The following is a 25,342-nucleotide window of genomic DNA, read 5'->3' as shown; positions in this document are numbered from 1 at the left end:
AATAATCATTTTTGATTTTATACCATTTTCCTAGCTCTGCTTGAAGGTTTTTAAGTTTGTCTATTTCTTTAGCGATATTCCCGGATCTATGAATACAGTCAATTTTATTGTTTAAGGATTTAATATTTTTGTGAATGTTTTCAAATATATTCGTGTTCCAATGGGCTAAATCAGTGGATAGTAACTTTAAAAGCCCAGGAATAGATGTCTCGCTGGAATTGACATAGTGTAGTTTCCAAGAGGCTTCAACTACCGTGGGAAGTGTCGAATGAGTTAACCAGGAACGAAGACATCTAAAGGGTTTCTGGAGCCTATAATTTTTTGGGTTCGAATCTAATAAAATAGGCGTATGATCAGAACCACCTCTTGGTAGGTGAGTTACCTTAGTGTTCGGAAAACTTTGTGCCCACATGACTGAAGTTAACGCTCTGTGAATTCTTTCGCAAATGTTTGCATCTCCTTTTCTGTTATTTGACCAAGTGAATGGTGCGCCTTCGTATCCCGTGTCTTGTAGTCCTAATGAATCGATTGTTTGGATGACGATGGTTTTGCTGCTAGAATTGGCTTTGTTTCCCCCTTGTTTTTCATCGGGGTCGAGAATGATGTTTAGATCTCCAATTAAGGCCCAAGGTTTATTCACTTGCTGGGCCAATATATAGTTCCACTGCCTTATTTTTTCCTCAGCTTCAATAGCTCCATAAACGCATGTGATGAAAGTCTTCTCTTCACTTAAAATTGCTTCAAAATGGCACACGTTATATTTTGCTGACATTAATTTTAAATCCATGTTATTATGCCAGGCAATTGCCTACCCTTTTGCTAAACCCACAGATGGGATAATGAACCAGTCGTGAAAATTGGATTTTTTGAAGAAAAAATCCATCCGAGACACCGGAGCCTTTGTCTCGGCTAAGAGCACTATGTCAGGTCTGTAATATTGTCTAAGGTATTGGAAGTGGTCCTTAGTGAGAGGGGTACCTATAACCTACAAGTTCCAAGACAAAAGTTTCATCTTGCTTAGACAGAACTACTCTGCAAAACAGTTGGTAAGAACCTAGAGGATGAGATTTTTAGGGAAGTAAATTTTCTTGTTTAAAAGATGGATTGCAAGAAGCTTAAGATGTATGAACTACAAGAGAGAAAGCTCAGAGTGTGAAATAAAACACTTCAAAGGAACAGTAAAGAATGTCAAAAGTACTACACAAGGTTTAATCAGAGAAAAGATGGATGCACAAATTAAGACATCACAAAGGGGAAAGAGATTGTACAATAGTACAGACTAAGAACAGATTGTACAGCAAGGAGCAGAGATGTCAAAAAAGTATAATGAATAACTTAAATGAATCATAAGAGATTGAATTGAAAGCAGATACTAGTAATTGAGCACCACAAAGAGAAATTGAAACAGAAAGGCAGGAAATTTACTTAGAGGCCAGGAGAATAAAAAGGATTAACACTAAGATCTGAAGCAGAGATAAATACAAGATTTAAGGACTAAAGATATATTACATACAGCAGGATGAACTAAAGCAAAGGGAATGCACACAACAGAAACCTAGCTACTATAAACACTAGAATAAGAACTAGCTAAAAACTTAAGGCAGAAACTAAAAGGGAAAGCAGGATATAGAAGCAAAAATAAACAGGATAGAGAGTTCACAGACTCTGGTAGTAGCCTACACACAAGATCACACGTAGTTTTCTGCATAACAAGGCTAGGGCCAGGTTGATTAGTTTTCCTTGTTTGCAACCTGTTTTCCCTTTCCTTTTGGGTCTTTGTCCTTATGAGATGCTTCAGATGCTTCTCCTCTAAACCATTGATGGGGATAGGATTTCATCTTGTCATCACTTTCTTCACACACAAATATATCTTTTGGCCTTGATTCTTCTGGTTGCATCTTTGCTGAGTGGTAGCTCAGGTCATTACCATCAAGTTCAGTGATTTTCAGTTTCTTTGCAGCTGGTAGAGGAGAATCCCAATGAAAGTACGATTGCATGAGATTCCTAGTTCCTATAATAAGCAGTGGAATTTGCTGGCAAATGTTGTGAAGAGCCAGATCCACTCCAAAATTCAGTCTCCTTAAAGATTTGACCAGGCCTGCTCCTCTTGTTCACTACTTTCCACATGTAAGTATCTCTCAAGCCACCCATGTTGTTTTTAAGAACATCAACAACAGTATCAAGTGCTTCAGTACTATAAGCCTCAGCATGACCATTGGCTTTGGATTTTTCATTTCCTTGACTAGTTTCATCATCAAGTTGATTATGATACTCATTACAACTAACCTCAGAAGCTACTTGGAATGAGTTTGCACTATCAAGGTTGTCTTATGATAGCTGCATGTGTTGGTTCATTGCAGGTACTTGTTGCTGATAAATGTCAGGTACTTTTTGCTTTGCTTCCCATTGTTCTTGTTGTTGAGCATCAATTTCTTGCATTGCGGATAATATGGCATCTGCAGCAGCTTGTTGTCCCCCAGCTAATATTCCCTATATAAACAATGGTCTAAATTACCCCTGATGTTTTTCAATGATGTATCTGATGTTTATAATTTTTCAATATTTATGAAATTGGGAGGATTATCTTTATCCCTGTCACAAAAAAAAATCTAACAGTCTGTACAGTAATGAAATTGGGATGGCAGCAACATAACATACTTAACTCTAAGATCAATCAACATTACATCTGATTCAAAGAGACGAAGTAGCAAGATCGTATCAGTAATCAATACCCCTATATTGGGTTTCTTTCAGTTACTTTGTTACAAAAAAGTGGATCATTGTATGATCCTGCCTCTCCTATTCGTGACCAGGAAAGGAGTGCTATGTTTGGTTGTTCATCTCCACACACCAAAAGCCCCGAGAGATGGATGGATTTTTTTTTGGATCCTAACAATAATACCATCTAAACTTCACAAGGAAAGAATTCAATTAGTTGTATTATTGGGTGATTCTCTTTGCTGTGTTTCTAGAGTTGTTAGTGTCCATATTAGTCAAATCTGCTCAAGTTTCTTATATCTGTAAGTGTTGTTGGTCATATTATCCATGTAATTTCTGTTGCATACACTATCTCTATAATGGTCCCTGTAATGATGTTTATGAAGTTGTAATGGTTCCTTAGGGTGTTTTTGCCTTGAGTTTTTATGTAAAAAAAAAAAAAAAGGATGGCATTGGGTGTTCAGTGTGTCCCACAACATGTCTCAGTTGGTAGTTTTTTCGGATGAATGATTCGGTCAATATAATTTCCGAAAAAAAAGTCCCCCTCAAGAATCGAAAACAGTCAAAGTTCAAGTAACTTGACTAAAACAGTCTAAAAGAGCACCAAAATCGAAGTTCAAATTCCTTCTTTCCTAGCCAGGATCGCCATTTATACTCTTTCCTTTCAGGGCTAAGGTTTATGTTCTCGGTTCCACTGCCGCCGACGAGGTATATACCCTTTTCTTATTACTATCGTCGATTCAATTACTTCATCGATTATGTTTTAGGGTTTTAATTTTGGTTTTCAATTTTAACACACAAATGCTAGTCCAAAAATCCTAAATTAAAATCAAATCATTTGATTTTATGAACTTTGAAGAATCTGAGTAGTTACTGTAATTGAGAACCTCCCTCGATTTCACCGAAAAGAGTTCGATTAAGAATAAATGGCACTGATCAATTTTGTTGTTTTAAGTTTGTCTTTTCTGGTTTCATTTAATTGACTGATGAAAATCCTCAATGGGTATCACTATTCAATATCGATGATGGTGATATTGTTTTATTTTGTTGTTCTATATTGTTATTACCAAGACAATGTATATACATTGTCAGATCTTCGTGGGCTTCGGGTAGTCTGGTGATTGATAAGTTAAGTGTAGTTACTTTGTTTAAGATTCTCTCAGGCAGTGAACTCATTTTTGACTCCATTATTGGATCAAATAGTTTGATTTATTTTGGAGAATCCAGGGTGGTAATCTGATTGGACTTCCCTTGGTTTCGTCGATTTTTTTTTTTAATGAAGAGGTGGCATTGATTAGTTTTGTTGTTTGGTTTTTCATTTCTGATTTCAATGGTTTGAGTGAATCCAAATAATGGGTATTCAGAATCAATGGTAGTTCTATACTTTATCAAGACAATGTATAAACTTCTAGATCTTCGTGGGGCTCGTGTAGTCACCTGGTGATTGGCTAAGCAAAATGTAGCTAGGTTGTGTAGGACTCTCCCAGGCAGGGAGGGAACCAATTTTTGAGAGGTTTCAAAAGTTGTTCTCATGAATCTCGATTGTGTGCTTTAAAGTCGTTTTGGTAATTGCTGTGGTCATCTCATGAAATACTCACGGAACTCATGAGTTATTTATTTAGTGTGCTTATTAGAGATTAGCTTACTTACAATGCCAGCATCCTATTTTTGATTCTTTTGAAAACTGATTTTCTTTTTGTCGTGTCAGTTTATTCCTAAAAATTACATTAGGATGCAACGTAAGAAGGCCCGATTTACATCTTCGAAGGTTAACCCAAACAGATATGAGTCGGCTTCTGCAAGGTTGAATGGTACAACAGATGACTCTCAACTACAAAGCTTGTAAGTTCATATCTATCACACTTTTTTTTTTGTCTTATGTAGGTTGCAAAATATTACCTGTTCCTGCTTACTAAAGATTTTTGTGGGTTTAATTTAAAAATAAAAAATGGATTTCACGGTACTTGGATTGCTTTGTCAAAGATTCTAGAATCCTTAGTATCAATCTAATGTGATAGTGTACCATTTAATGCTCTTGTCGATGTATGACATTCCTTCCTGGTTTAATATAAGAAATGAAATTAGCCATCGTTTTTTACCACATGGAGCTAATCTATGTTGAGAATTACACATGGAGGGGAGGAGTGGGTGGTTGGCCCAAAGGTGGACCTCCTTTGACCGCCAGAATTTAGCCCTCAACTGCCCTCAAGGCCATCCAAATATGTCCCACAGCGCTTCTTGTCTCTTTGTTATTTGTTATAAGAACTTCAATAACTTCTTGTTGTACCTGCAGAAATACACATTGTGCCACCAGCTCAAAGTCCAAACCATTGTCGCGTCATGGTCCTGCTTGCCCAAGGACAGTGTTGAATAAATGTGAATTAACATCGGCTAATAAGGTTCGATTGATTGTTGTTTATGAATTCCAACAATAATAATACAAGTGTTTATTTATCTGTACCTGGAATAGTTACTTTGGATTTGGGACATAGCTGTTTGCGGGCTCTCCATCACTCCACCAAGCCAGGCTGCTAGCAATGACCCGGGATGTAAGGTTTAGTGGTTTTTACTTTGGAGGAGCAAAGAAGTCTCCTCTCTTTGATACATCTGAGGGATCATAGTAGTTAATAGGAAATTATCTTCTTGATACCTGATGTCTCTAGGAGCCTGTTTTCCTTGACAGACACCCTCATCTTGATCCAGTGCAGTGACTTATCATTTCGTTCTTAGAATCTTAGTTGGAAACACATGTTGAAGATAATGATCTCAATAGAGGCTACTCGAGAATAACAGTTATGTTCTATAGCAACTCAACAGAGGCTACTGGAAAATAAATAGTTATGTTCTATAGCAGTTGTCCTATTGTTGGTTAAATGTGGCTGGTAGTCTCCAAACCAGTAGGACTAGGAAGCATTATATTGGTTTCTCTTGTAATTTACTGAGTTTTATTGCTTCTCAGATGATGCAAACTAAAACCACCCTGTACCCAGAAAAGCAAATTGGTCATCTTCCAGGTTGGTTGGTTGACTTAGCTGATTCTTCTGTTATCTCCCTCTCCCATTGGTACCAGTACCAGTTTTAATTGATTACAAGAGGTTTTTTGGTTTCTTCTTATGAATTTGTTGGATCTTCTTCTTCGTTCTTGTCAGTCAGGCGTTGATGTTGGTCAGCAGTTTGGAACACGGGCAGAAATTGTTTCTATAGGTTTACATGGTAACTGGAGTAGTGGAGTCGACTGCATGTCAACGTCCTATGCAAATATGGTGATGCATACACAGTTTTGCTATTTTATTTTTTCCTTTGTGTTGCGTGTAGAGGATGATGGTGGGAGTTGTTGGTGGTTTTATCAATCATGTCTTGTTTATGATCTTTCTATAGTTTTACTTCATTAAATTTACTTTATTTTTTTGTCTCCAGGAAAAGTTTAAAACGTACACTTTTCCGCTTGCATTATCGATCATTATGTCATGGCAGTATGAAGATGGCATGGATAATGAATATGATGTAGTTTATACCAGTCAAGGTGGCACTAATCTTAAGGGTAATCTCAAGGGTAGTTATTTGGCACTCAAGGTGGGTAACTCAAGTGTTCTTTTATGTTGTTCTCATATTTACATAGACCTTTTTCTACATTTGTCATTTGTTATCAGATTTTCACATTGTTTGTCATAACCGAATCAGTTGCATAAGGTTAATAGTGTAAATATGGTTGCTCAAGAGCTCAATTTACTGCATTGAATAATTTTTTCTTCTAGTTTCTGACATTGGTTGTCCATTGGCAGAATAATGTTGACCAACATGTCCCTGTGAGACTAATTCGTTCGCAATCAGAATATACAGATAGTATGCGCAAATGGTTGTACACATATGACGGCTTGTACGAGGTTCGTATACAGTAGTCATTTTGAATTTTTGAAGCACATACGCTTGTATGTTCCATAATCTTCTCTGTTGATTTTCCCTTCAATTATGATTGTTTTGTAATCCTTAACTTGTTAATTGCTTGTATATTACTGTATCTGCAGGTTGTTAAATTCTGGGCAGAGAAAGGTTCTTCTGGATTTACTGTTTTTAAGTTTGGCATGAAACGTCTTGAAGGGCAGCCTCCATTGACTATTAACCAGGTCTGACGTTTCATCAGGATAAACTAAGTTTGTTAACCTTTGCTTAAATATTTTCTCTTATTCAATTCGTTTAGATACTTTGGCCTGAAAGTTCGTAATCTAGGTTTAGACTTGTTACCTCCACTAAGTGGGGATCTTATTTCTACTAGTTTTACCAAATAGTCCTAGTTTTATCTTATTGAATAGAAGATATTTCTATGAGTTTTACCAACTTACTGGGTCTCCATTTTTCTAATTATATTAAGTTGCTAATTTGTCAATACTCCTAATACAGTTTTCTGAAATAAAATTTTATGCGGACAGGCCACAAACTATAAAGGACATGTTCCCAAGTCTATTGATGAATTACGTGGGTACGGTGTTGGAAGGCTAAGTTCTTTTCTTCTTTTCTTTTCGAGAAGCATGTAATTCAAGTATGTATCTGATCTAAACATCCTATTATTGAAGGTTGGTATGCAGAGACATATCTGGAGGCCAAGAAGCCATTCCAATTCCGGCCACAAATTTAATTGATGATCCTCCTGTTCCACCTACAGGCTAGTTCAAACTTCAAACTTTTGTTGCATTTTCCTCGTTGTATTTATTATGAAGCCAGGTTTGGATTCTGTAATAAATAGATAATCATAATTCAGATGTCAGATGATGAACTGTCAAAACTGCAGGATTTAGATATTGCAAGTCTAATGAAGTTGCCGATAATGTGAAGCTCCCCATAAGGGTCTCTAGGTGTGGATGCGAAGGGACTTGTACTGATCCTAGTATCTGTAGCTGTGCGAAGCTCAATGGAGCAGATTTTCCATATGTTCCCACGGGCGGTGGCAGGTGTGCATTTCATTATTTTACATAACAAACTTACACAATCACCATACCCCTTTGAATTTTTTCACGCTGTTATTTGTTATCAGTATTGCATCGTATATGTATTCTTGTCTAACCGTAAGATTACTTTCAATTGGCAGACTTGTTGAAGCAAAGTCAGTAGTGTATGAGTGTGGGCCGAAGTGTGGTTGCAAGGATTCTTGCGTGAACAAAACATCACAACAGGGGATAAAGTACCGATTTGAGGTTTGTATATTTTTTCTAAAATTGATAACATTCGTATTATCAGGATCTCAGCTTTTATATACTACGATGTCTCTTGAAAGGTATTCCGTACTCCAAATAAAGGGTGGGCGTTAAGATCTTGGGACTTTATTCCTGCTGGGTCCTTCATTTGTGAATATGCGGGAATTCTTATGAGGACTAAGGACATAGACAACACCATTGAGCAGAACTACATTTTCGATATTGATTGTTTGCAGACCATGAATGGTCTCGAGGGAAGAGAGGTGTGATACCTAATCCAAATAACTCGCTTTTAACTGTTAATTTCTTCAGTTAGTCTTTGCTTTCTAGTAAGACAAGTCTAATTTCCCGTCTGGCCACTGGTGCATTTGTTTACATCTTTATGATGGAATTTTCTGCTTTTTTCTTTGACAGCGGCGCATAGAAGAGGTTTCTACTCCTTTCCGTCCTCACATCACAACTAATGTCAAGAAGCTAGAACCAGAGTTCTGTGTAGATGCAGGCCCTGTTGGCAACGTTGGAAGATTTATCAATCATAGTTGTGATCCTAACCTGTTTGTCCAGTGTGTATTGAGCTCCCATCTGAATATTAAACTTGCTCATGTTATGCTATTTGCTGCAGAAAACATACCTCCGCTGCAGGTTAGCCGTTTTACCATTCCCGAACATGTTTTTTATTTTTTTATCATAGTTCATATCATCCTTTTCTTTTAATAAACAATCAAAACGTGCAGATTTGAATAGTGTGTTCATTTATCGCCTCTCTGTAATATCAATAGCATTTTTCCATGTTACTTTCACAAGTAAAACTAATGTGTTGGTGTTGCAAATAGGAGCTTTCTTGTGACTATGGTTATCCCATAGGCAGCGTGTTGGATGCGGATGGGAATGTTAAAGAGATGGCATGCCACTGTGGCGCAAGCATATGCAGAGGCCGTTTATTTTAGCAACGCTAAACCCCAAACTTTTCTCTTCCAGACTGGAATTACTTCTTCAGATAATAAAGAAAAGTCTCCGATGGCAATGTTAAGAGATGGCAGGATGGCCGGCATGCCTCTGAGGTGCAAGCATATGCGGAGGCCGATTATTTAAGTAACGCAAAATTTATTTTAAATCATTTCTTTGAGTCATTGACAAAATGATTTCCAAATTTTGCTGACGAAAGACGTCACTTCCTCATTAGGTGTATGAATTCATTCGAACCCCATTTTTCGTGTGGAAACAACATTGTGTGGATTTTGATTTTTAATTATCTTTCTGTAGTATTCTCTACTTTTTCCTGTACATAGACATTGGACAAGAATTCTGCCCTGGATGCTACTTCCAGATGATTGTGTATTGGCTATTTAAGTTCATAATGATATCCAACGCACTCAAGGCCATTGCCTATTCTGACATTGCAGATTTTATGTCATTTTTCATATTGCAAGGCTTTGGAGTTTGGATCACGATGGCGGATCCTTGACATTGCAGATTTTATGTCATTAAAATTCGTAGAGCTTGCTAATTATTTCAAAAAAGTTTTGAATTTAGATTGTGAATGCCCTTGTCTATAAACCACCGTACAACCATAACATCTCTCACCTGGTATCAAGTTTTTGTTGTTTATAACTTAGCTGACTCATTACATCTGAATCCGACTTCACTTCACTACTCATCTGGGTCTAACTCATTTCATTCAAATCTGAATCGTTGCATCTTACTCAAAAATTGTTAAATAATAAAGTTTTTCTCATTCCATTTCAAAATAACTGAGTAGTATAATTTTTTGAATCCAGATATGTGTCCAACGAGTCAGGTACAAAATGAGGCCCGACTCAAATAGCTCCATGTCAAACGTGTGACCTGAATCAGATCCCGAATCAGATACGGAAAAATGTCAAATGTGTGAGCCGAGTCAGATATCGGGAAAATGAGAAATATCCGACTTTAACAGAATCACACTCTTTTTCAAGAAACAAAAAACGAATCGCATTCTGAGTCAGATTCAGGTCACGAGTCAGACCCAAACAGGCATAAAATCCACACCTCACGGTGTAAACAAAGTGTGAGTAAAAAATACTTTTAACCTCACCTCGAAAACGTCAAACTGAAATTCACACTTTCTAGAAGCCACGTTTCACATCATTTTGACAAATTTCTTCTTCACTCCACCACGATCTCGCCTCTCCTGTACTCTGATCTGATGATGACGAAGAAAATCACAAATTAGGGTTTCACTCTAATCACAAATTAGGGTTCATATTTCAGCTCCATAGCTACTGGTTCGAATTTCTCTCTCGCTTTGTCTCTTTCCTTTCCTTGACTGTTAGTTATAGACTTTTCAATTTTTGATAATTTCTTTGATTTTTATAAATTTCTTGCACAATGATGGGCTCTGAGAATCAAAATAATCAGAGCTCAAATCTGAACGATTCAATGGAAAATCTTATTCTTAACGATGATGTTGATGTTAATGGAAGCTCTTCTCCTTCGTCTTCTTTACTTTATAAAAGTGCCATGGAATCATCTGTATTATCTGACTCTCATCATCCATTATCACCATCTTCTTCTTCTTCATTAGGAGTGAAAAATAATAGTAGTAATCGAAAACCTAATTCTGATTTCATTTCTCATCCGCTGAAAGAAGAAGAAGATGAGAAGAAAAACCTGAAAAATCCTATTCTGTTTGATAATTTAGACTTAGAACCACCGTCATACGCTGATGTTGTATACAGTCCGTTTACGAATCAGAATGGAGGAGGAGATAGTGATTTTAATGTTGGTGGTAGCATGATTGGGAGTTCTAGTCGTCAAGATTCACCTGGTGAGAGTTTTAGGAATTTATCGAGGGCGGGTTCAATCAATTTGAATACCAATTACTTGAAGATTTCAGTGTCGAATCCGCAGAATGAGACTGAAACGACGAATTCTTTGGTACCTGGTGGTGGTAGTTATGTTACTTATCAGATTAACACGACCACGAATTTGCCTGAGTATAGAGGATCAGAGTTTAGTGTGAGGAGAAGGTTTAGGGATGTTGTGACTTTGAGTGATAGGTTGGCGGATGGTTATAGAGGTTATTTGATACCTCCAAGGCCGGATAAGAGTGTGGTGGAGAGTAGAGTGATGGAGAAAGAGGAGTTTATGGAGCAAAGACGTGTGGCGTTGGAGAAGTATTTGTGTAGATTGGCGGCTCATCCAGTGATTAGAAAGAGTGATGAACTGAGGGTGTTTTTGCAAGTTCAAGGGAAGTTGCCGTTGTTGACGAGTACAGATGTAGCTTCGAGGATGCTGGAAGGTGCAGTGAATTTGCCTAGACAGTTGTTTAGTGATACTACTCCGGTTGTTGCTCCGAATGAAGTTAGTCAATCTGCGAAAGGAGGTAGAGATTTATTGCGAATGTTTAAAGAATTGAAACAGTCGGTTACAAATGATTGGGGAGGTTCGAAACCTCCTGTGGTTGAAGAGGATAAAGAGTTTCTAGAGAAGAAAGAAAAGCTTCGTGATTTCGAGCAACAACTGAGCAATGTATCTAAGCAGGTAATAAATAGTGTGATGGTAGGATTAAGCGTTGATGTTGTTTTTCAGTCTTTTTTATATGTCATTCGAGTTAAATTCTTTCTTTTGTGGTGCAGGCTGAGGGACTTGTGAAAGCTCAGCAAGATATAGGAGAAACAATGGGAGAATTGGGTCTAGCATTCGTCAAATTGACGAAATTTGAGAACGAGAGGGCAGTGTATAATTGTCAGAGAACACGGGCGGCGGATATGAAATGTGTTGCGACAGCCGCTGTGAAAGCAAGCAGATATTATCGAGAACTGAATTCACACACTGTCAAACATCTGGTATAGTATATTTATTTTTAACGAAATGAAGTTTGAAATATTCTGTATAGTTGATTTGCAAGTAACTTAGAACTGAATTGTGTCTGTGATCGAGAAGAGGGGCTATTGAAAACATAGCAGCTTATTTGCAGTCTTTCTGGTTTGCCAAGAACATAGGCACATGCTTTTTAAATTTGACTTCAGAACTTGTTGACCTGTTCACTGAGATTATCCATGGCAAACTTATCAAGTTTTTGATGGACTTGAACTTTTAATCACACTCTAGTCTCCATTTTATTAAATATATCGTCTCTTTTAGTCCCTGATTTGGTATTTAAATACAGGACACCCTACATGAGTATCTTGGAATGATGTTGGCTGTCGACAGTGCATTTTCAGATCGTACAAGTGCTTTATTGACAGTACAGACTGTCATATCAGAACTGTCTTCCTTGCATTTGAGAGCTGAAAAGCTCGAAGCTGCATCGTCCAAAATATTTGGTGGTGACAAATCTAGGATCCGCAAAGTAGAGGAGTTGAAGGAAACCATAAGAGTTACTGAAGACGCGAAGATGGTTGCTGTCAGAGAATATGAAAGAATCAAGGTAATATCAGTTCAATTTTTCTAATGTTCTCTATTGCTGACTTGATTCAATACTTACAATCGAAGTCATTTTCACATTGGTTAATGAGTTTTCATTTTTATCATGTATTCCTATTCTGGTTTTTGGATCAAGAGTAGGGACCATCTAAGTTGTGCATGCTGAAGTGAAGAGCCCACAATATTCATGGAATATTGGAATCACTAGCATGCAGTCAAACTTTTAATTTTAATTTAAAGGCTAAGCAATGAAATATGAGAACTACCTTCAAGACATTGAGCCTGCAGAGAACCCTGTAAGCAGGAAGCCTTCATGTGTGTGTTCTTTTTATATCGAGGATGCAAAGAGAATTGACTCCTCCTAGAGAGCTTGTTGTCCAACCACTTGTTGGATGTGCAAACTATCAACAAGTGAATGCATGTATCGTACTTATTCATAGTGACCAATTTAAATGAAAACATTAATGTTCACATGGATTATTTGTTCCCTGTAATAATATGTTGCCGGGATATAGTAATTACGTCATTTCAGTAGATATAATGCTGAATACGAGAATTTTCTGCCAGAATTTATTATAATGAAGACTTGGTGCTGACTAAAATGCAGGAAAACAATAGGAGTGAACTAGAGAGATTGGATAAAGAAAGACATGATGACTTCTTGAGCATGATAAAAGGATTTGTCATGAATCAGGTAACTTATAAAATCTTTGGGCATGCTTTTCTTTTGTGTATCAATTGTATGTTAAAATCCTTGGAATTGCACAGTTGAGACTCATAAGTACAAGATCAATATTCTAGGCTATTATTCATGCCTTCATGAGACGGAAGTTACCTTGGATTTTCTGGTCTAGGTGGAGTTTCATTCGTTGGTCTCTCCTTCAGATTCAATTTAAGCACTGTTTTAGGAAGACTGAATTCTCAGCAGATTCTCTGGCTAGAAAAGGTGATACTATTGGCAGAGGGAATCTGTCGAAATTTAACACGATACCTAGTTTTGTTACTCGGCTGGAAGTGCCTGATGTTTCCTACTTCAGATTTGTCTAGCTTTTGAGTTGCAACCCTTTTGGCTTTGTTACCTGTGGCTGTTTTGGTTGTAAAATTCTTTTATGATTCATCAATATAATTGCTTTTGCCGAGACAAAAAGAATTGTATGTTGAAAGACCGTTTGGTGTATTTTTACAGGTGGGTTACGCAGAGAAGATAGCAAATGTGTGGGAAAAGGTTGCGGAAGAGACCAGTGTTTATGCAAAGGAAAGTAGTTAGCACACATATCTGTAAGTTTGGAGGTTGAAGGCCTGAAGCTCGTGAGTACACTTCATTGGCATTGCATATATACTTGTACATCTCTTCATATCAGCATAAAAGAAAAAAAGGAAGCAATGTCCTGGACCTCCTTGTCAAGTAGTTCAATTCCACTATGTTTTTACTTGTTTCAAGATAAAATTTAAATGCGTAGTTGGCTTTGACTGTAAAAAATAGTATGTTAAATGTCAAAAAAGTTTATAATCGTACTGCACTCTGTGATGGTTTTCTGGAGTGCGTTTACTGAACAATAGGGGTATTGAAGTTACAAGCTTTGAACCCAGCAAAAACTGGAGAAATTGTTTCGCTCTTAACTTGAATGAAGGGAAAGAATTATCCAGTTTAACGCACAAGGGAAACTCATTAATTAGCACTGTAACGTTGTACAGATATTTCCTCGCTTTTTTTTTCTTTCTTTTTTTTGGATATTACATTGCATGGTAAAGTGGAGGTTTGATCCGCCGACCTCAGAGCTAGGCTCTTGCTTGGCCCACTGGCCTAGCCCAATCGGCTTGAAGAAGGGGCGGCAGAATCCGTGTGGACCGTGTCAAAGCATGGACACGGAATATGACATCATACGATCAAATGGGAGGGATTTTGTTATCTATGTTAATGAAGTTGATTGTACCAAAAATAATTTCTAGGCATAAAACAACACGATCCATTTGATGATGAAGAAGTAAAATATGGTTAGAAGACTTAAATGAGATAAGAATTTAACTTGGTTTAGCTAGCTATCTACATCTACGGACGGATTTTTTTTCTTGGAGAGAGATGTTTTACTGATATAAGCATTACATCTGTTCTTTTCAGGTTAGAAAACATAGAATGCTCTTAGAATTTAGAACCATGTGCTTATATATATAGTTGAAACGTTTCTGTCAAAGTAATTTGAGAAACTAGGTATTTGAAAAATTCTGGAACTTTCTATGCGGGCTTGAATCCCGGGATATGCGTCTAATCATAGAGGTTATAAACACAAATATACTCCTTCTGTTTCGAAAAAAATGACACTTTTCACTATTCCTGAAACAAGGATAGTACAACTTTTCCGAAGAATATATTAGAAAAGTTAAGTTTCCTTACATAGGAAATCTAAAAAGAGAAATGATGGTGGGCATGGTTGCAAATTATACAGTTAATCTGGTACAATTTTGTCCTTTTATCAAAAGCGAGATCATGGAGATTTTTTTTTATCGGTAAGATGCTAGCGAGTTTCGAATCCAGGCCACTGGTATCATCACCAGTGGTTTTACCAATGTACTACAATGACACCAGCCGAAATCATGGGGAATGCTTTATAGAAATCTAAAACTATGCCAAACCATTTTGTAAACAGTTTGATCGAAAATCAAACCAAACAAAGTTGGTTTGGGGTAAGACCAACGGTTTTTCAAAACTGGTAACAATAAAGTATTAAGAAGTCTGTTGGTTCCAAAGATCGGATGGTTCAAATTTTTAAGAGAAATGGACAGTTTTGAACATCCAACAATAATAAACCAGTCATAACAATAATTGATCAATTCTTAAAACATGTAAACCTACGAATCTCTGAAAACCTGCAAATCTATAAGAACATAAAAAGGTTAGACCAAGATGTAACGCCTTTAAATGAAATAATCTAAGGATTTATATTAAACGATTTCTACCATTAGTTTTGGTTTCTGTTTGGTTTGAGAGACTACCAAAACCAAACCAAAATTTAACAGTTATCACACTAGAATACTACGATCAAATTCATGTGGTTTTCTACATACGCTTAATAAGTAAGCTTTGTTTTAGGAATATATAGTTTCCCGTTGCCAGGTAGCAACATGTATTCAGTTGGATTATAGTTGTTTCACATGAATCATGCTGACTTTAGGACCAAAACAGATCCAAATCTCTAACCCAGAATTTCTATAATCGACATGCGATAGGTGCGTAATTACATGTTTTGATTCTTACAGTTATTTGCTCGATTTTGGGCCAATTAATTTGTTATCTTCACAAGCTGCTGATGAAAGGTTAGAACTAAAACAGATTGTTAGAGCATTGCTCGGTCGAACTCACAAGTGTTGCTATCTCAAGCTTTTTTGTCAAGTTTAGTTGATCAAATATATATTTTTGATTTCTATTCTAATTACAGTTGCGTCTCGGATTAGGATAGAAGTGTGTAGTTGAGCATTAGATTTCACGACGTTCACCAATTGAAGAAGAAGGTTTACTGAAAAGCTTGGAGGAAATTAATCAACAAAAGGTTTGTGGAGATTAAAACTTACCTATCACTTAGAAGTCTATTATATTTTATCTTCTAATGAGACTAAGTCTTATAACTATATATACTTTTACATTATACACATTTGATATTTCGATCGGAATTGATATCGTATATTCATTTCCCGAAATATATGTTGAAATATTTTAGCTTTAGCTAAGTTCATATCGTATTCTTTGCGAGTTTAGTTGGAAACAATTTATTTGTTGGAAACTAAATGTTAAGTCAAAATATGATCTTGTGAAAATCGCCTTGAACATCTTATATGATTTGTGTGAGACAATCATTTGATGTGAACTTGGAAAGTTTCGTATTGATCATTTAATCACTTGAGAATTACTTGAATCTAGTGGTATGTTTATGATTATCATTGTCGTCTCCTAAGGATGTTTCAATGATTATAATAAGAGTTTAGAACAATTACCCATGTCTGGATACAACATGGTACGCATACTCAGTATGCAAACTGTATTGTGATGATTCAGGTATGAAACTCTTATTTGCGTACCTAGTATGCGAACGGATTTACACGAGTTAGGTCCGGAATAGTTGTTCGCGAACCGGGTTTGCGAACAACTAGAAAAGACCAAGGTCCGGAGGTGCTGTTTGCGTGCCCAGTTTGCGAACACAGAGGTGTTGTTCTAAAATCGGTATTATATGGTTTTCATACTCATGAACTAAAACATTTATGATATAAGGAATGAAAATTAACTTTGCAATCCGTGGCTTAATTTTCATGAATTGATTCTTGTGGTACTTTGTACAATCATGAATCAAACCGATTTAGTTTAAAATGGTTCATATATACTTCTATGAGATGATGAACATTTGAACAACACTTATGAAATACATTTAGATTCATTTGATTATCTATCTATCATGATTGATTGATCATCATATTTTGTCTAGAGGTATTAGATGAATATGGCTAAGCTATAGGTGTTCATGTGGATAACTTCGGTTGAATACTGTTGAACCAACAACAATATGTTTAGGTACGGTTACCCATATATAAATATAGGCATATATATTTCATTTGTATGTATCAAGCTAATACCATCTAACGGTGGAGGTTAACTGCTTAGTTTCTAAGCAGACTTAGCTTGAATCTTAAATCATGAGTTTATCTTGTTAGAACATTGCTCGGTCGAACTCGCAAGCGTTGCTATCTCGGGCTTTTTTGTCAAGTTTAGTTGATAAAAACTATAGTCTTGATTTCTAGTCTACTTATAGCTATTTCTCAGATTAGGATAGAAGTGTAGTTCATATTCATACTTCACGACGTTTACTAATTGAAGATGAAGATCTACTGAGGGGATCTTGGAGGAACTTCATCAACAAAAGGTATGTGGAGATTAAAACTTATCTATCACTCAGAAGTCTATTTTATTCTATCTTCTAATGAGATTAAGTTATGTTATACACATTTGATATTTCTAGTTGAGTTTGTCTCGGTTATCTTTTCTGAAAATATGTGTTGGAAGCTTTTTGCTTTAGCTACGTTCATCATATTCTTGACGAGTTTAGTTAGAAATAATTTATTTGTTGGAAACTAAATCATAATTTAAAATATGATCAGGTGGAAACTGCCTTGAAACATCTCATATGATTTGTGTGAGATAATCATTTGGTGTCGACTTGAAATGTTCCGTTTTGATCATTCGATCGATTGAAAATTACTTATAAGCTAATGGTTTGTGTGAGACAACCATTGTCGTCTTCTAAGGATGTTTCAAAGATTGAAATTGGAGTTTAATACAAAACCTATGTCTGGGAATCAGCACAGTATGCGTACCTAGTATGCAAACTGTTTTGGTATAATTCAGGTCTAGTGAACTTGTTTGTGTACCTAGTATGCGAACGGTTTTATCTGAAAAATCCGGGAACCTAGTATGTATACCTAGTATGAGAATGGTTCTACCTGGGTTGGGTACGGGATGGGTGTTTTCATACCGAGTATGCGAACGACTGAATATCCCAAAGTCCAGAAGCTCTTATTTTCATACCTAGTACGCGAACGGATTTGGTTAAGTTCTAAAATCGGTCATGTATGATTCTCATACTCATGAACTAAAACATTTACAAATTAAAGAATGTAATCTTTGCAAACTGTAGTTAAATGTTCATGAATATATTCTTTTATAAGTACTTTGTACAATTACGAATCAAACCGATTTTGTTTCAATTGGTTCAGACACATTTTATATTCAATGATGAGCAATTAAACAACTCTATGAGAAACACAAGCATCAAACGGATCTTACTTTGTACATTTACGAATCAAACGGATCTTACTTGTGTTAGAGAATTGCTCGGTCGAACTCACATGCGTTGCTATCTCAAGCATGTTTGTCAATGTTAGTGATCAAACTATAAGTCTTGATTTCTATTCTACTATAGCTAAGTCTCGGACTAGGATATAAAGTGTAATTGAGATCAAGTACTTCATGGTGATTCATCATACCAGAAGAAGAACTACTCAAGGAACCGATGGAACTTCTCGACAAAAAGGTATGTGAAGACTTGAACTTATCTGTCACTCAAAAGTATATATACTCTATCTCCTACTTCTTGAGACAAAAAGTAGTATGCTATATATAGACTTAGATTATACACATTTGGTATTTCGAGCCGAGTATACCTCGCCTATCTATATCTCGAAATATGTGTTGGTAAGCGTTTCGCTTCTACCATGTTTATCTTTACCTAGTGATGTAAGTCATGATATGTTTCAATCACTTTGAAAATTGCTTTGACGAGAAATGGTGTAACAACTATATAACGTCCTCTAAGAATGTTTCAATGGTTGGAATGAGAGTTTAGATTACATAACCAATGATGGACATAAGTATTGTTGTGGAAACACATATGTGCATAAGTCCTATTCCTTGAACCAAAGTTTGCAAACTTTGTTGATCAAGAGAAACCGGAAGAATGGCTTGTTGCCAAGTCCGTGAACTTCCGAACTTCTCATCCCAAGAAATTCTGCTGGAGTTGACAAACATGTTGCGCGAACCCAGTCCGCGAACCGGCGGAAAATCTTTGCCGAGATTTTCTGCTGGAGTTTGTAAACTCTGCCCGGTTGCTTAAGTCCGCGAACCTAGTGTGTTAACTTAAGAAGGTTATATATCTGAAGATGATTTCTGAACTTAAACTTATAAAGACTAAGAGCAACTGCAGTGGTGCGACTAAACCCAAAGATCAAAGACTAAAATGAACGACCAAATTTTAGTTTAGTCCGTTGCGTGACGCAGTGGGAGGCGAGTATATTTAGTCGAGCGGAGTTATAGTCTTCGTTTGGTTGTGGAGCGGAGGTATAAAGTGCGCCTCATTCAGGCGTTGATAAACATTACGCTCGATATGGGGCGTTGGTAAAGATTACGCCCGATGTGGGGCGTTCATAAAATTTACGCAGGGAGAAGGGGCGTTTGTATAATCTACGCCCCATGGGGCGTACGTAAAGTCCATAGAATCACTTCGAACAACAACAGATCAGCCGAGACATAACTCTCCTTCCTTTAACTCTAGCAACACCGGTATCTCATCTTTGCTCCATCGATTACACGGTGAATGATTACCACCACGGAATTGTTGCCGCACCAGATTCTTCAACACCCATGCAACAACCTCTGAACTCATAGTCACCACCACTGACTCCATCCCTGACTGCAGTTTCCATTATTCGACAGAAACATCTCCATTGATTCCCAAACTCCATTTAGCCACAGAAATAACCATCTATCTCCTGACCTTCCTCCACCAGTAGCTCAATCTCACGGAAAACCAGTTCATCACCAGAAGCTCCGATGATCCTCATTAATATCTCCTAATTTACGACCATCTGATTACAGGAAAAGCTTAACCCCAAAGTCACTCCATCCATGCGTGCAATGTCAAAACATCGTTTAACACCACCACTTCCTTGTGTTGTCACTGGAATCCTTTGGAGTTCCATCTCAAAAATGTAATGGAAGCTGCTTGGAGAAACTCCCTTCTGTTTCGAACTTCATAATAAAATGGAGACGCTGCTCGAACTTCACAAAGAAAATGCTCCATTGGGGCGTTAACTATATAACCGCATGAATGGGGCGTTAGCTATATAACCGCCTGATTCCAGGCGTTAACTTCAGCTACGCCCCATCGGGCGTACGTTTTATCAACGTGTCATTGGGGCGTTAACTATATACCCGCCTCTTCGTGGGACGAACTCTATACAAACGCGCGGCGTGGGGCGTACATTATATAACCGTCCGTCGAGAAACGAAGATTATATCAACGCTCGATTATATTTAGGTTTAGTCCTGGTCTCGGACCAAATATACTCTGGGATATAATCGATGGTCTGGATTTAATCGATACTCCGTTCCACTGTGTCTGGTTCTTTTACCATAAATTTGGTTATACTCGCCCACTGTGGATGCTCTAAGGAATGAAATTTTCAAACTGTGGCTATAAAGTTCATAAACCGATTCGATTGAATCAAATCATCTTTGCATCAATTGTGTCTTGTGTAGTACATAAGATTTCCTTGCAATTGAACAACTCTCTAACTAGTTCATTTGAGTCATTTGAACTAGTTATGGTGAAGACGAATATGGTTGGTATGAAATGCTCATATGACTAACCTTTTGGTTAACTATTGTTGAACCAACAATGTACACGTTTGGGTACGGTTAACAAACCTAGAAGTGTGCAGTTCATTTGTGTATAACAATCTAAGTTTTCGATCTAACGATTGAGAAATATTAGCTTGAATCTAAATCAGGTTTTCATCTAACGTGGATATTGTTTGCTTTGTTACCAAGGAGAAACCCTGATTTGAAAGACTATATAAGGGGACATCTAACAACTATGCAAAACTAATCCCCACACCTCACGTGTGATACTAGTTTGCGTTCTAGAGTTGTTTCTCCTTTAACCTTTGGTTGTCTAGGTTATTATCAGATATTTGCAAAATTTGGAATAAAATGTACCAAGATTAATGAAGATGACAATCTTAAGACATATTATGCTTGCTACAAAAATTATGCGTTAAATTAAATGTTTGATGTAATTGTTGCTAAGATATTGTTAGCTTATCGAATAAACCTTCGATTTTTTTTCTGTCTTGTTGTTTTTCTTGGAGGTCTGGTTTTATGCCCTTTCGATTTTCTGTTTTTCCTTTTTTTAATTAATAAATCGCCTTTTTTTTGACTATACCTTAAATTGCCAGTTTCAATTTTGAGTTAGAGGTGAGAATTCGATTCACCTTCGAGCACAAACTAAAACTTATGGAGGAAAATATCTTTTTAAATGTCAAGACCCGCATAAAAACAATGCTCACTAATTAATGAACAATAATGTTAAGTTGATAGTGGAAAATTTCGTAAATTTTTTCATAATTATATCTAAAAGTTAGAAGTTATAAATTTAAAAGCCGCACTCATCAATCCCATGACTTTTAAATGGTGTAGGATTTATCAAGAGAGGAAAGAATAAACTCCGAAGCGAATAAAAGACTACATTGATAATAATCTTGGTATATAAACTCTCATGGATCAACATCCTATTTATAGTTTAACAAACTTGACGACCACTCAAAGCACTTTCCTGATAATATCAAACTCTAAATAAAGGATACTTCTAGAAACACAAAGAACTTCTAAACATAGTAATACTCTAAACATAGAACTCTTCTAGAACCAAAGTACCCAAATTTACAAAGCCATGACTTCAATGGAAATTGAGAAGTTTCAGAACCCAAATCTGCAAACGGATTTTTCCCATCAAAGCCCCACTTTCAATTATTTTATTTTTAAAGGATTTGTGACTCAGCAGGCTATATTTTGTTCTTTGCAATTTTTATTTTCCACAAAATATTACACGGCCCATATTGCCACTACCATCACCATAGTGCAGCCTCATCTTCATTCTCTTGTGCAATCTATTTGGTAGCATTTAGAAATTAATGTTTGTGTGTTTGATGTGTGATTGAATTGAATTAGTCAAATAAATTTGATTCGTCTTACTTTTGAGCTGGATTTGGTATTCTAGTGAGTAATAATAATTAGGATATTGTCGAAGAAGATTGGATGCGGTAATTAAGTTCAAAATTAAAATTAGAGTTGTTGTTTCTCTCTAAAGCAATGATAGTGGTGGTGCTGTATCAGTGGTGGTATTCTGGTAAATATGGACGAAAGACTCGTTGATAATGATGTGTGGTAATTAGGTTAGGGTTTTGATAATGGTTTGTGTATGATGTTTAGGTGGTGCTGTTGGTTACGACGGAGGTGGTGGTGAAGGAGTGGCGTAGCAGAGATGTCTTGAAGGAATTATAGAGAAATCGAGAGGAAGAAGAAGAAGGGAGGCAAAATGAAATTTTTGGAGGTGACCGGGATTCGACCTCAAGACCTCCAACTCTATTCCGGGTTTTTATTTTTTTCATTGTACAAAAGTGTCTTGACGATTGTAATTATTTACGTCTATTTAGGGGAGGAGAAAAATCAAGGAGAGCAATGTGGTCCTTTCATCGTGAACCAAATCCAATCCTTTTTATGAAATTGGAAAAAAAATCATGTCCCATTTGACACAAAGTCACCATATATAGAGTCCCCCTCGCTTTACTCGGTCTGCCTAATTATTGAATGCTACACGGGCTTGATCACTAGTGGCCTGCAAGTAGTTCTTTCGTTTCGAAGTAAGAGGGCCGTAGGATCCGTTAGCCCGAAAGGGCACCAGAGTCGTGCCAAAAAAAAACATTTCTGGTCGCCCATTATTTCTTCGGTCCAAGTTTTCTTTTGGGAAAGTGTTTTATCTCAGAAAAAGAGAGACAAAACTGGAGGAAGAGCGAAAGAGGGTTTTAAGTTTGGATCAAAAATGGTAGAAATTCATGATAAATCTCCATCTACAGATAAAGGTAAGCTTTAACTACTACTTAATCCATTTAATTTCTTACTCATCTAATCAAATCTTATTTTTTTCTTGTTAGATTCATTTCTAGGTTTTACAAAATGAAGATTTGAATTTTTTATATTTTTTTCCTGAAATTTCAGAGACTTTGTTAGTGAACTACATTGTTACTGGAAGCAATGGAACTGATCATGATGTTGACATACCATCAAAGGGGAGGGTTTTTGATGATGATGATGAAATCTACAATTTCTATAAAGAATATGCTAAGAAGATTGGGTTTCCTGTACACAGAAGAGCAAGAAAGAGAAATGACGATGGGGATTTAAGGTGTGTGTCTTTTGGTTGTGCAAGAGGAGGTAAACATCGAAGGAAAGTTGTAAACCCGAGAGGGAGTATGGAAACTGGATGTGGGGCTTATATTACATGTCGAAGGCGACAAGGAGATGGGAAATGGGTTATGTCAGTAGTTAGTTTAGAGCATAATCATAAGTGTAATCCGGAGGATGTCAAGCTTTATAAGTGTTTTGAACCAGTTTGTAGTAATGCGCAGAAACAAAGGCGGATTGATCTTAATGGTGGGGCATCGACTGTGAAGAAGAAGGCGAAAACAGCAGTTCAGAATGAGGGTCTAGGTTGTGCGGAAATGGGTGCTGAGAGAAATGCAACTGGTGATGGAAGACGTCTACGGATTGGCAAGGGAGATGTGGAAGCGCTTTTGAAATTTTTTGCGAAGATGAATGGTGAAAACGCGGGGTTCTATTGGCAAGCTGAATTTGATGAGGAAAATTATTTGAAGAATGTTTTTTGGGCAGATGGCATGAGTAGAGCAGCTTACAAAGATTTTGGGGATGTAGTTAGCTTTGATACGAAATATTTGGTAGATAAATATGATTCGCCTTTGGTTGCCTTTGTTGGTGTTAATCATCACGGGCAGACGATTTTACTTGGTTGTGGGTTGGTTTCCAGTGAAGATACCGAAGCATTTGTATGGTTGTTTACTGAGTGGTTGATGTGTATGTCGGGAAAAGCTCCCAAAGCAATAATAACGGACCAAGCAAAGGCGATTCAAAATGCCATAGAAATCGTATTTCCTCAAACTAGGCACAGATGGTGTTTATGGAGTGTCATGAAAAAGCTTCCCGACGAATTTGGTAAACACGACAAATGTTTGGATATCGCTTCTGACATGAAAGCTGCAGTGTATGATACACAATCTTCAGATGAGTTTGAACAGTTGTGGCATTGGATGTTGGTCGAATATGGCTTGCAAGACAACCAATGGTTGAAGTATTTGTTTGAAGAAAGGAGTCGCTGGGTACCATGTTATCTGAAAGAAACATTTTGGGCAGGAATGTCAACTACTCAAAGAAATGAAGGAAGTAACATGTTTTTTGACGGGTATATAAATCCAAGTTCTTCAATTAAACAGTTTGCGGAGCAGTACGAAGTTGTGTTAAGGAAGAAGGTGGAAAAGGAAAAGCTAGCGGATGATACGTCGTCTCAAAAAACTATTCCCTTAGTAACTACTTACCCTATGGAGAAACAGATACAAAAAAGGTACACTAACTCAAAATTTAAAGAATTTCAAGTTGAGTTATTAGCAATGTTGTATTGTAGCTTCACCAAGATTGAAAGAACACCTACCCATACGATCTACAACATCCAAGAAGACGTATATAATGAGGATTTTCGTAAAAATATGACTTTTCATGCAACATATAATGCAGAAGAATGTGATGTTCATTGTACTTGTCAGAAGTTCTCATTTGATGGAATTCAATGCAGGCATGCTCTAAGTGTTTTGTGTCATAACAGTGTAAGAAAACTCCCAGATAAGTACATCTTGAGATGGTGGCGGAAAGATGTGATAAGAGATCATACAAAGGTTAAAGTGGGGTTCAGTTGTTGGACTAACGATGATGCGACTAAGCGTTACCATGATTTGTGTACTAAATTTGCTGAACTTGCTGCTTTGGCAGCAAATGATGAGACGCTTTATCGCGATATTGTCAACTGGTTGGATTGTAAAAAAAAGGAACTGCAACAGACAGTTATCAAAGAAAGCTAAGGAAAGCAAAAAACTCAATGGAGAACAACTTGGAAGAAAATGTAGAGGAGATGGTAGATAAAGATGGTGAAAGTGAAGAAGGTGATAAAACGTAGAGGTGTTATTTTCATCAATTTAAAATTTGATGAAAAGGTAGACAAACGGTATCAAATGTAGGAGTGTAAACTGCAATGGGGTTGTTTTGTTTTGATTTGTGGTGGTGGGATCAAGAAACCTCGTCCTTCAATGTCATAATGACTTCTCCAGACAAGGAATACTTGTACTTGTATGGGGTTTCCTCCATTGAGCAGTGGAAGGTCAAAACACACATTCATCATTGACTTTGCTAGGGATGCTCTGCGAGAGAAAAGGACTGGTAAGCATTAGTTGCAGGCAACGGTGATGTATGGCTACTTTGCTGCTGGTTTCACTTTTAGTTCCGTTTCTGCTTATCAATTAGAATTAACAAAGATTGCCTGTGGTTTAACTCTACTGAATTTGGAAATTTATTTAGTTCTGTTTCTGCT

At 36.9% G+C, this 25,342-nt stretch overlaps 3 protein-coding genes across 3 annotated transcripts; all 3 read left to right on the top strand.

Annotated features, from left to right (window-relative positions):
- The first annotated feature begins 3,295 nt into the window (after window positions 1-3,295).
- On the top strand, window positions 3,296-9,282 carry LOC113329232 (histone-lysine N-methyltransferase, H3 lysine-9 specific SUVH4-like). The gene is made up of 15 exons (XM_026576193.1): window positions 3,296-3,426; window positions 4,427-4,560; window positions 5,012-5,117; window positions 5,678-5,732; window positions 5,872-5,981; window positions 6,136-6,291; window positions 6,501-6,602; window positions 6,744-6,842; window positions 7,146-7,195; window positions 7,290-7,378; window positions 7,505-7,664; window positions 7,802-7,907; window positions 7,988-8,170; window positions 8,322-8,549; window positions 8,741-9,282. The coding sequence occupies exons 2-15, from the start codon at window positions 4,451-4,453 to the stop codon at window positions 8,852-8,854; spliced, it is 1,668 nt and encodes a 555-aa protein (XP_026431978.1). The 5' UTR covers window positions 3,296-3,426; window positions 4,427-4,450; the 3' UTR covers window positions 8,855-9,282.
- A 740-nt stretch (window positions 9,283-10,022) lies between these two features.
- LOC113329159 (sorting nexin 2B-like) lies at window positions 10,023-13,993 on the top strand. The gene is made up of 5 exons (XM_026576124.1): window positions 10,023-11,429; window positions 11,525-11,734; window positions 12,058-12,318; window positions 12,922-13,008; window positions 13,501-13,993. Exons 1-5 carry the CDS (start codon window positions 10,275-10,277, stop codon window positions 13,579-13,581), a joined length of 1,794 nt encoding a protein of 597 aa, XP_026431909.1. The 5' UTR covers window positions 10,023-10,274; the 3' UTR covers window positions 13,582-13,993.
- Window positions 13,994-22,669: 8,676 nt separating this feature from the next.
- LOC113329143 (protein FAR-RED IMPAIRED RESPONSE 1-like) lies at window positions 22,670-25,342 on the top strand. Its single transcript, XM_026576101.1, has 2 exons — window positions 22,670-22,772; window positions 22,909-25,342. Exons 1-2 carry the CDS (start codon window positions 22,733-22,735, stop codon window positions 24,834-24,836), a joined length of 1,968 nt encoding a protein of 655 aa, XP_026431886.1. The 5' UTR covers window positions 22,670-22,732; the 3' UTR covers window positions 24,837-25,342.

Source organism: Papaver somniferum, unplaced genomic scaffold, assembly GCF_003573695.1.
Source record: "Papaver somniferum cultivar HN1 unplaced genomic scaffold, ASM357369v1 unplaced-scaffold_115, whole genome shotgun sequence".
Classification (NCBI taxonomy): domain Eukaryota; kingdom Viridiplantae; phylum Streptophyta; class Magnoliopsida; order Ranunculales; family Papaveraceae; genus Papaver; species Papaver somniferum.
Note: the sequence above shows the minus strand (reverse complement) of the source record. Positions and strands in the feature narration are given on the sequence as shown.

Coding starts and splice junctions, on each gene's coding strand:
- LOC113329232 (XM_026576193.1), top strand. CDS start 4,451: ATGCAACGTAAGAAGGCCCGATTTACATCTTCGAAGGTTAACCCAAAC. Junction 6,843..7,145: donor CTCCATTGACTATTAACCAG/GTCTGACGTTTC, acceptor TTATGCGGACAG/GCCACAAACTATAAAGGACA. Junction 7,379..7,504: donor TCCTCCTGTTCCACCTACAG/GCTAGTTCAAAC, acceptor TCAAAACTGCAG/GATTTAGATATTGCAAGTCT.
- LOC113329159 (XM_026576124.1), top strand. CDS start 10,275: ATGATGGGCTCTGAGAATCAAAATAATCAGAGCTCAAATCTGAACGAT. Junction 11,430..11,524: donor TGAGCAATGTATCTAAGCAG/GTAATAAATAGT, acceptor TTTGTGGTGCAG/GCTGAGGGACTTGTGAAAGC. Junction 12,319..12,921: donor GAGAATATGAAAGAATCAAG/GTAATATCAGTT, acceptor ACTAAAATGCAG/GAAAACAATAGGAGTGAACT.
- LOC113329143 (XM_026576101.1), top strand. CDS start 22,733: ATGGTAGAAATTCATGATAAATCTCCATCTACAGATAAAG. Junction 22,773..22,908: donor ATCTCCATCTACAGATAAAG/GTAAGCTTTAAC, acceptor CTGAAATTTCAG/AGACTTTGTTAGTGAACTAC.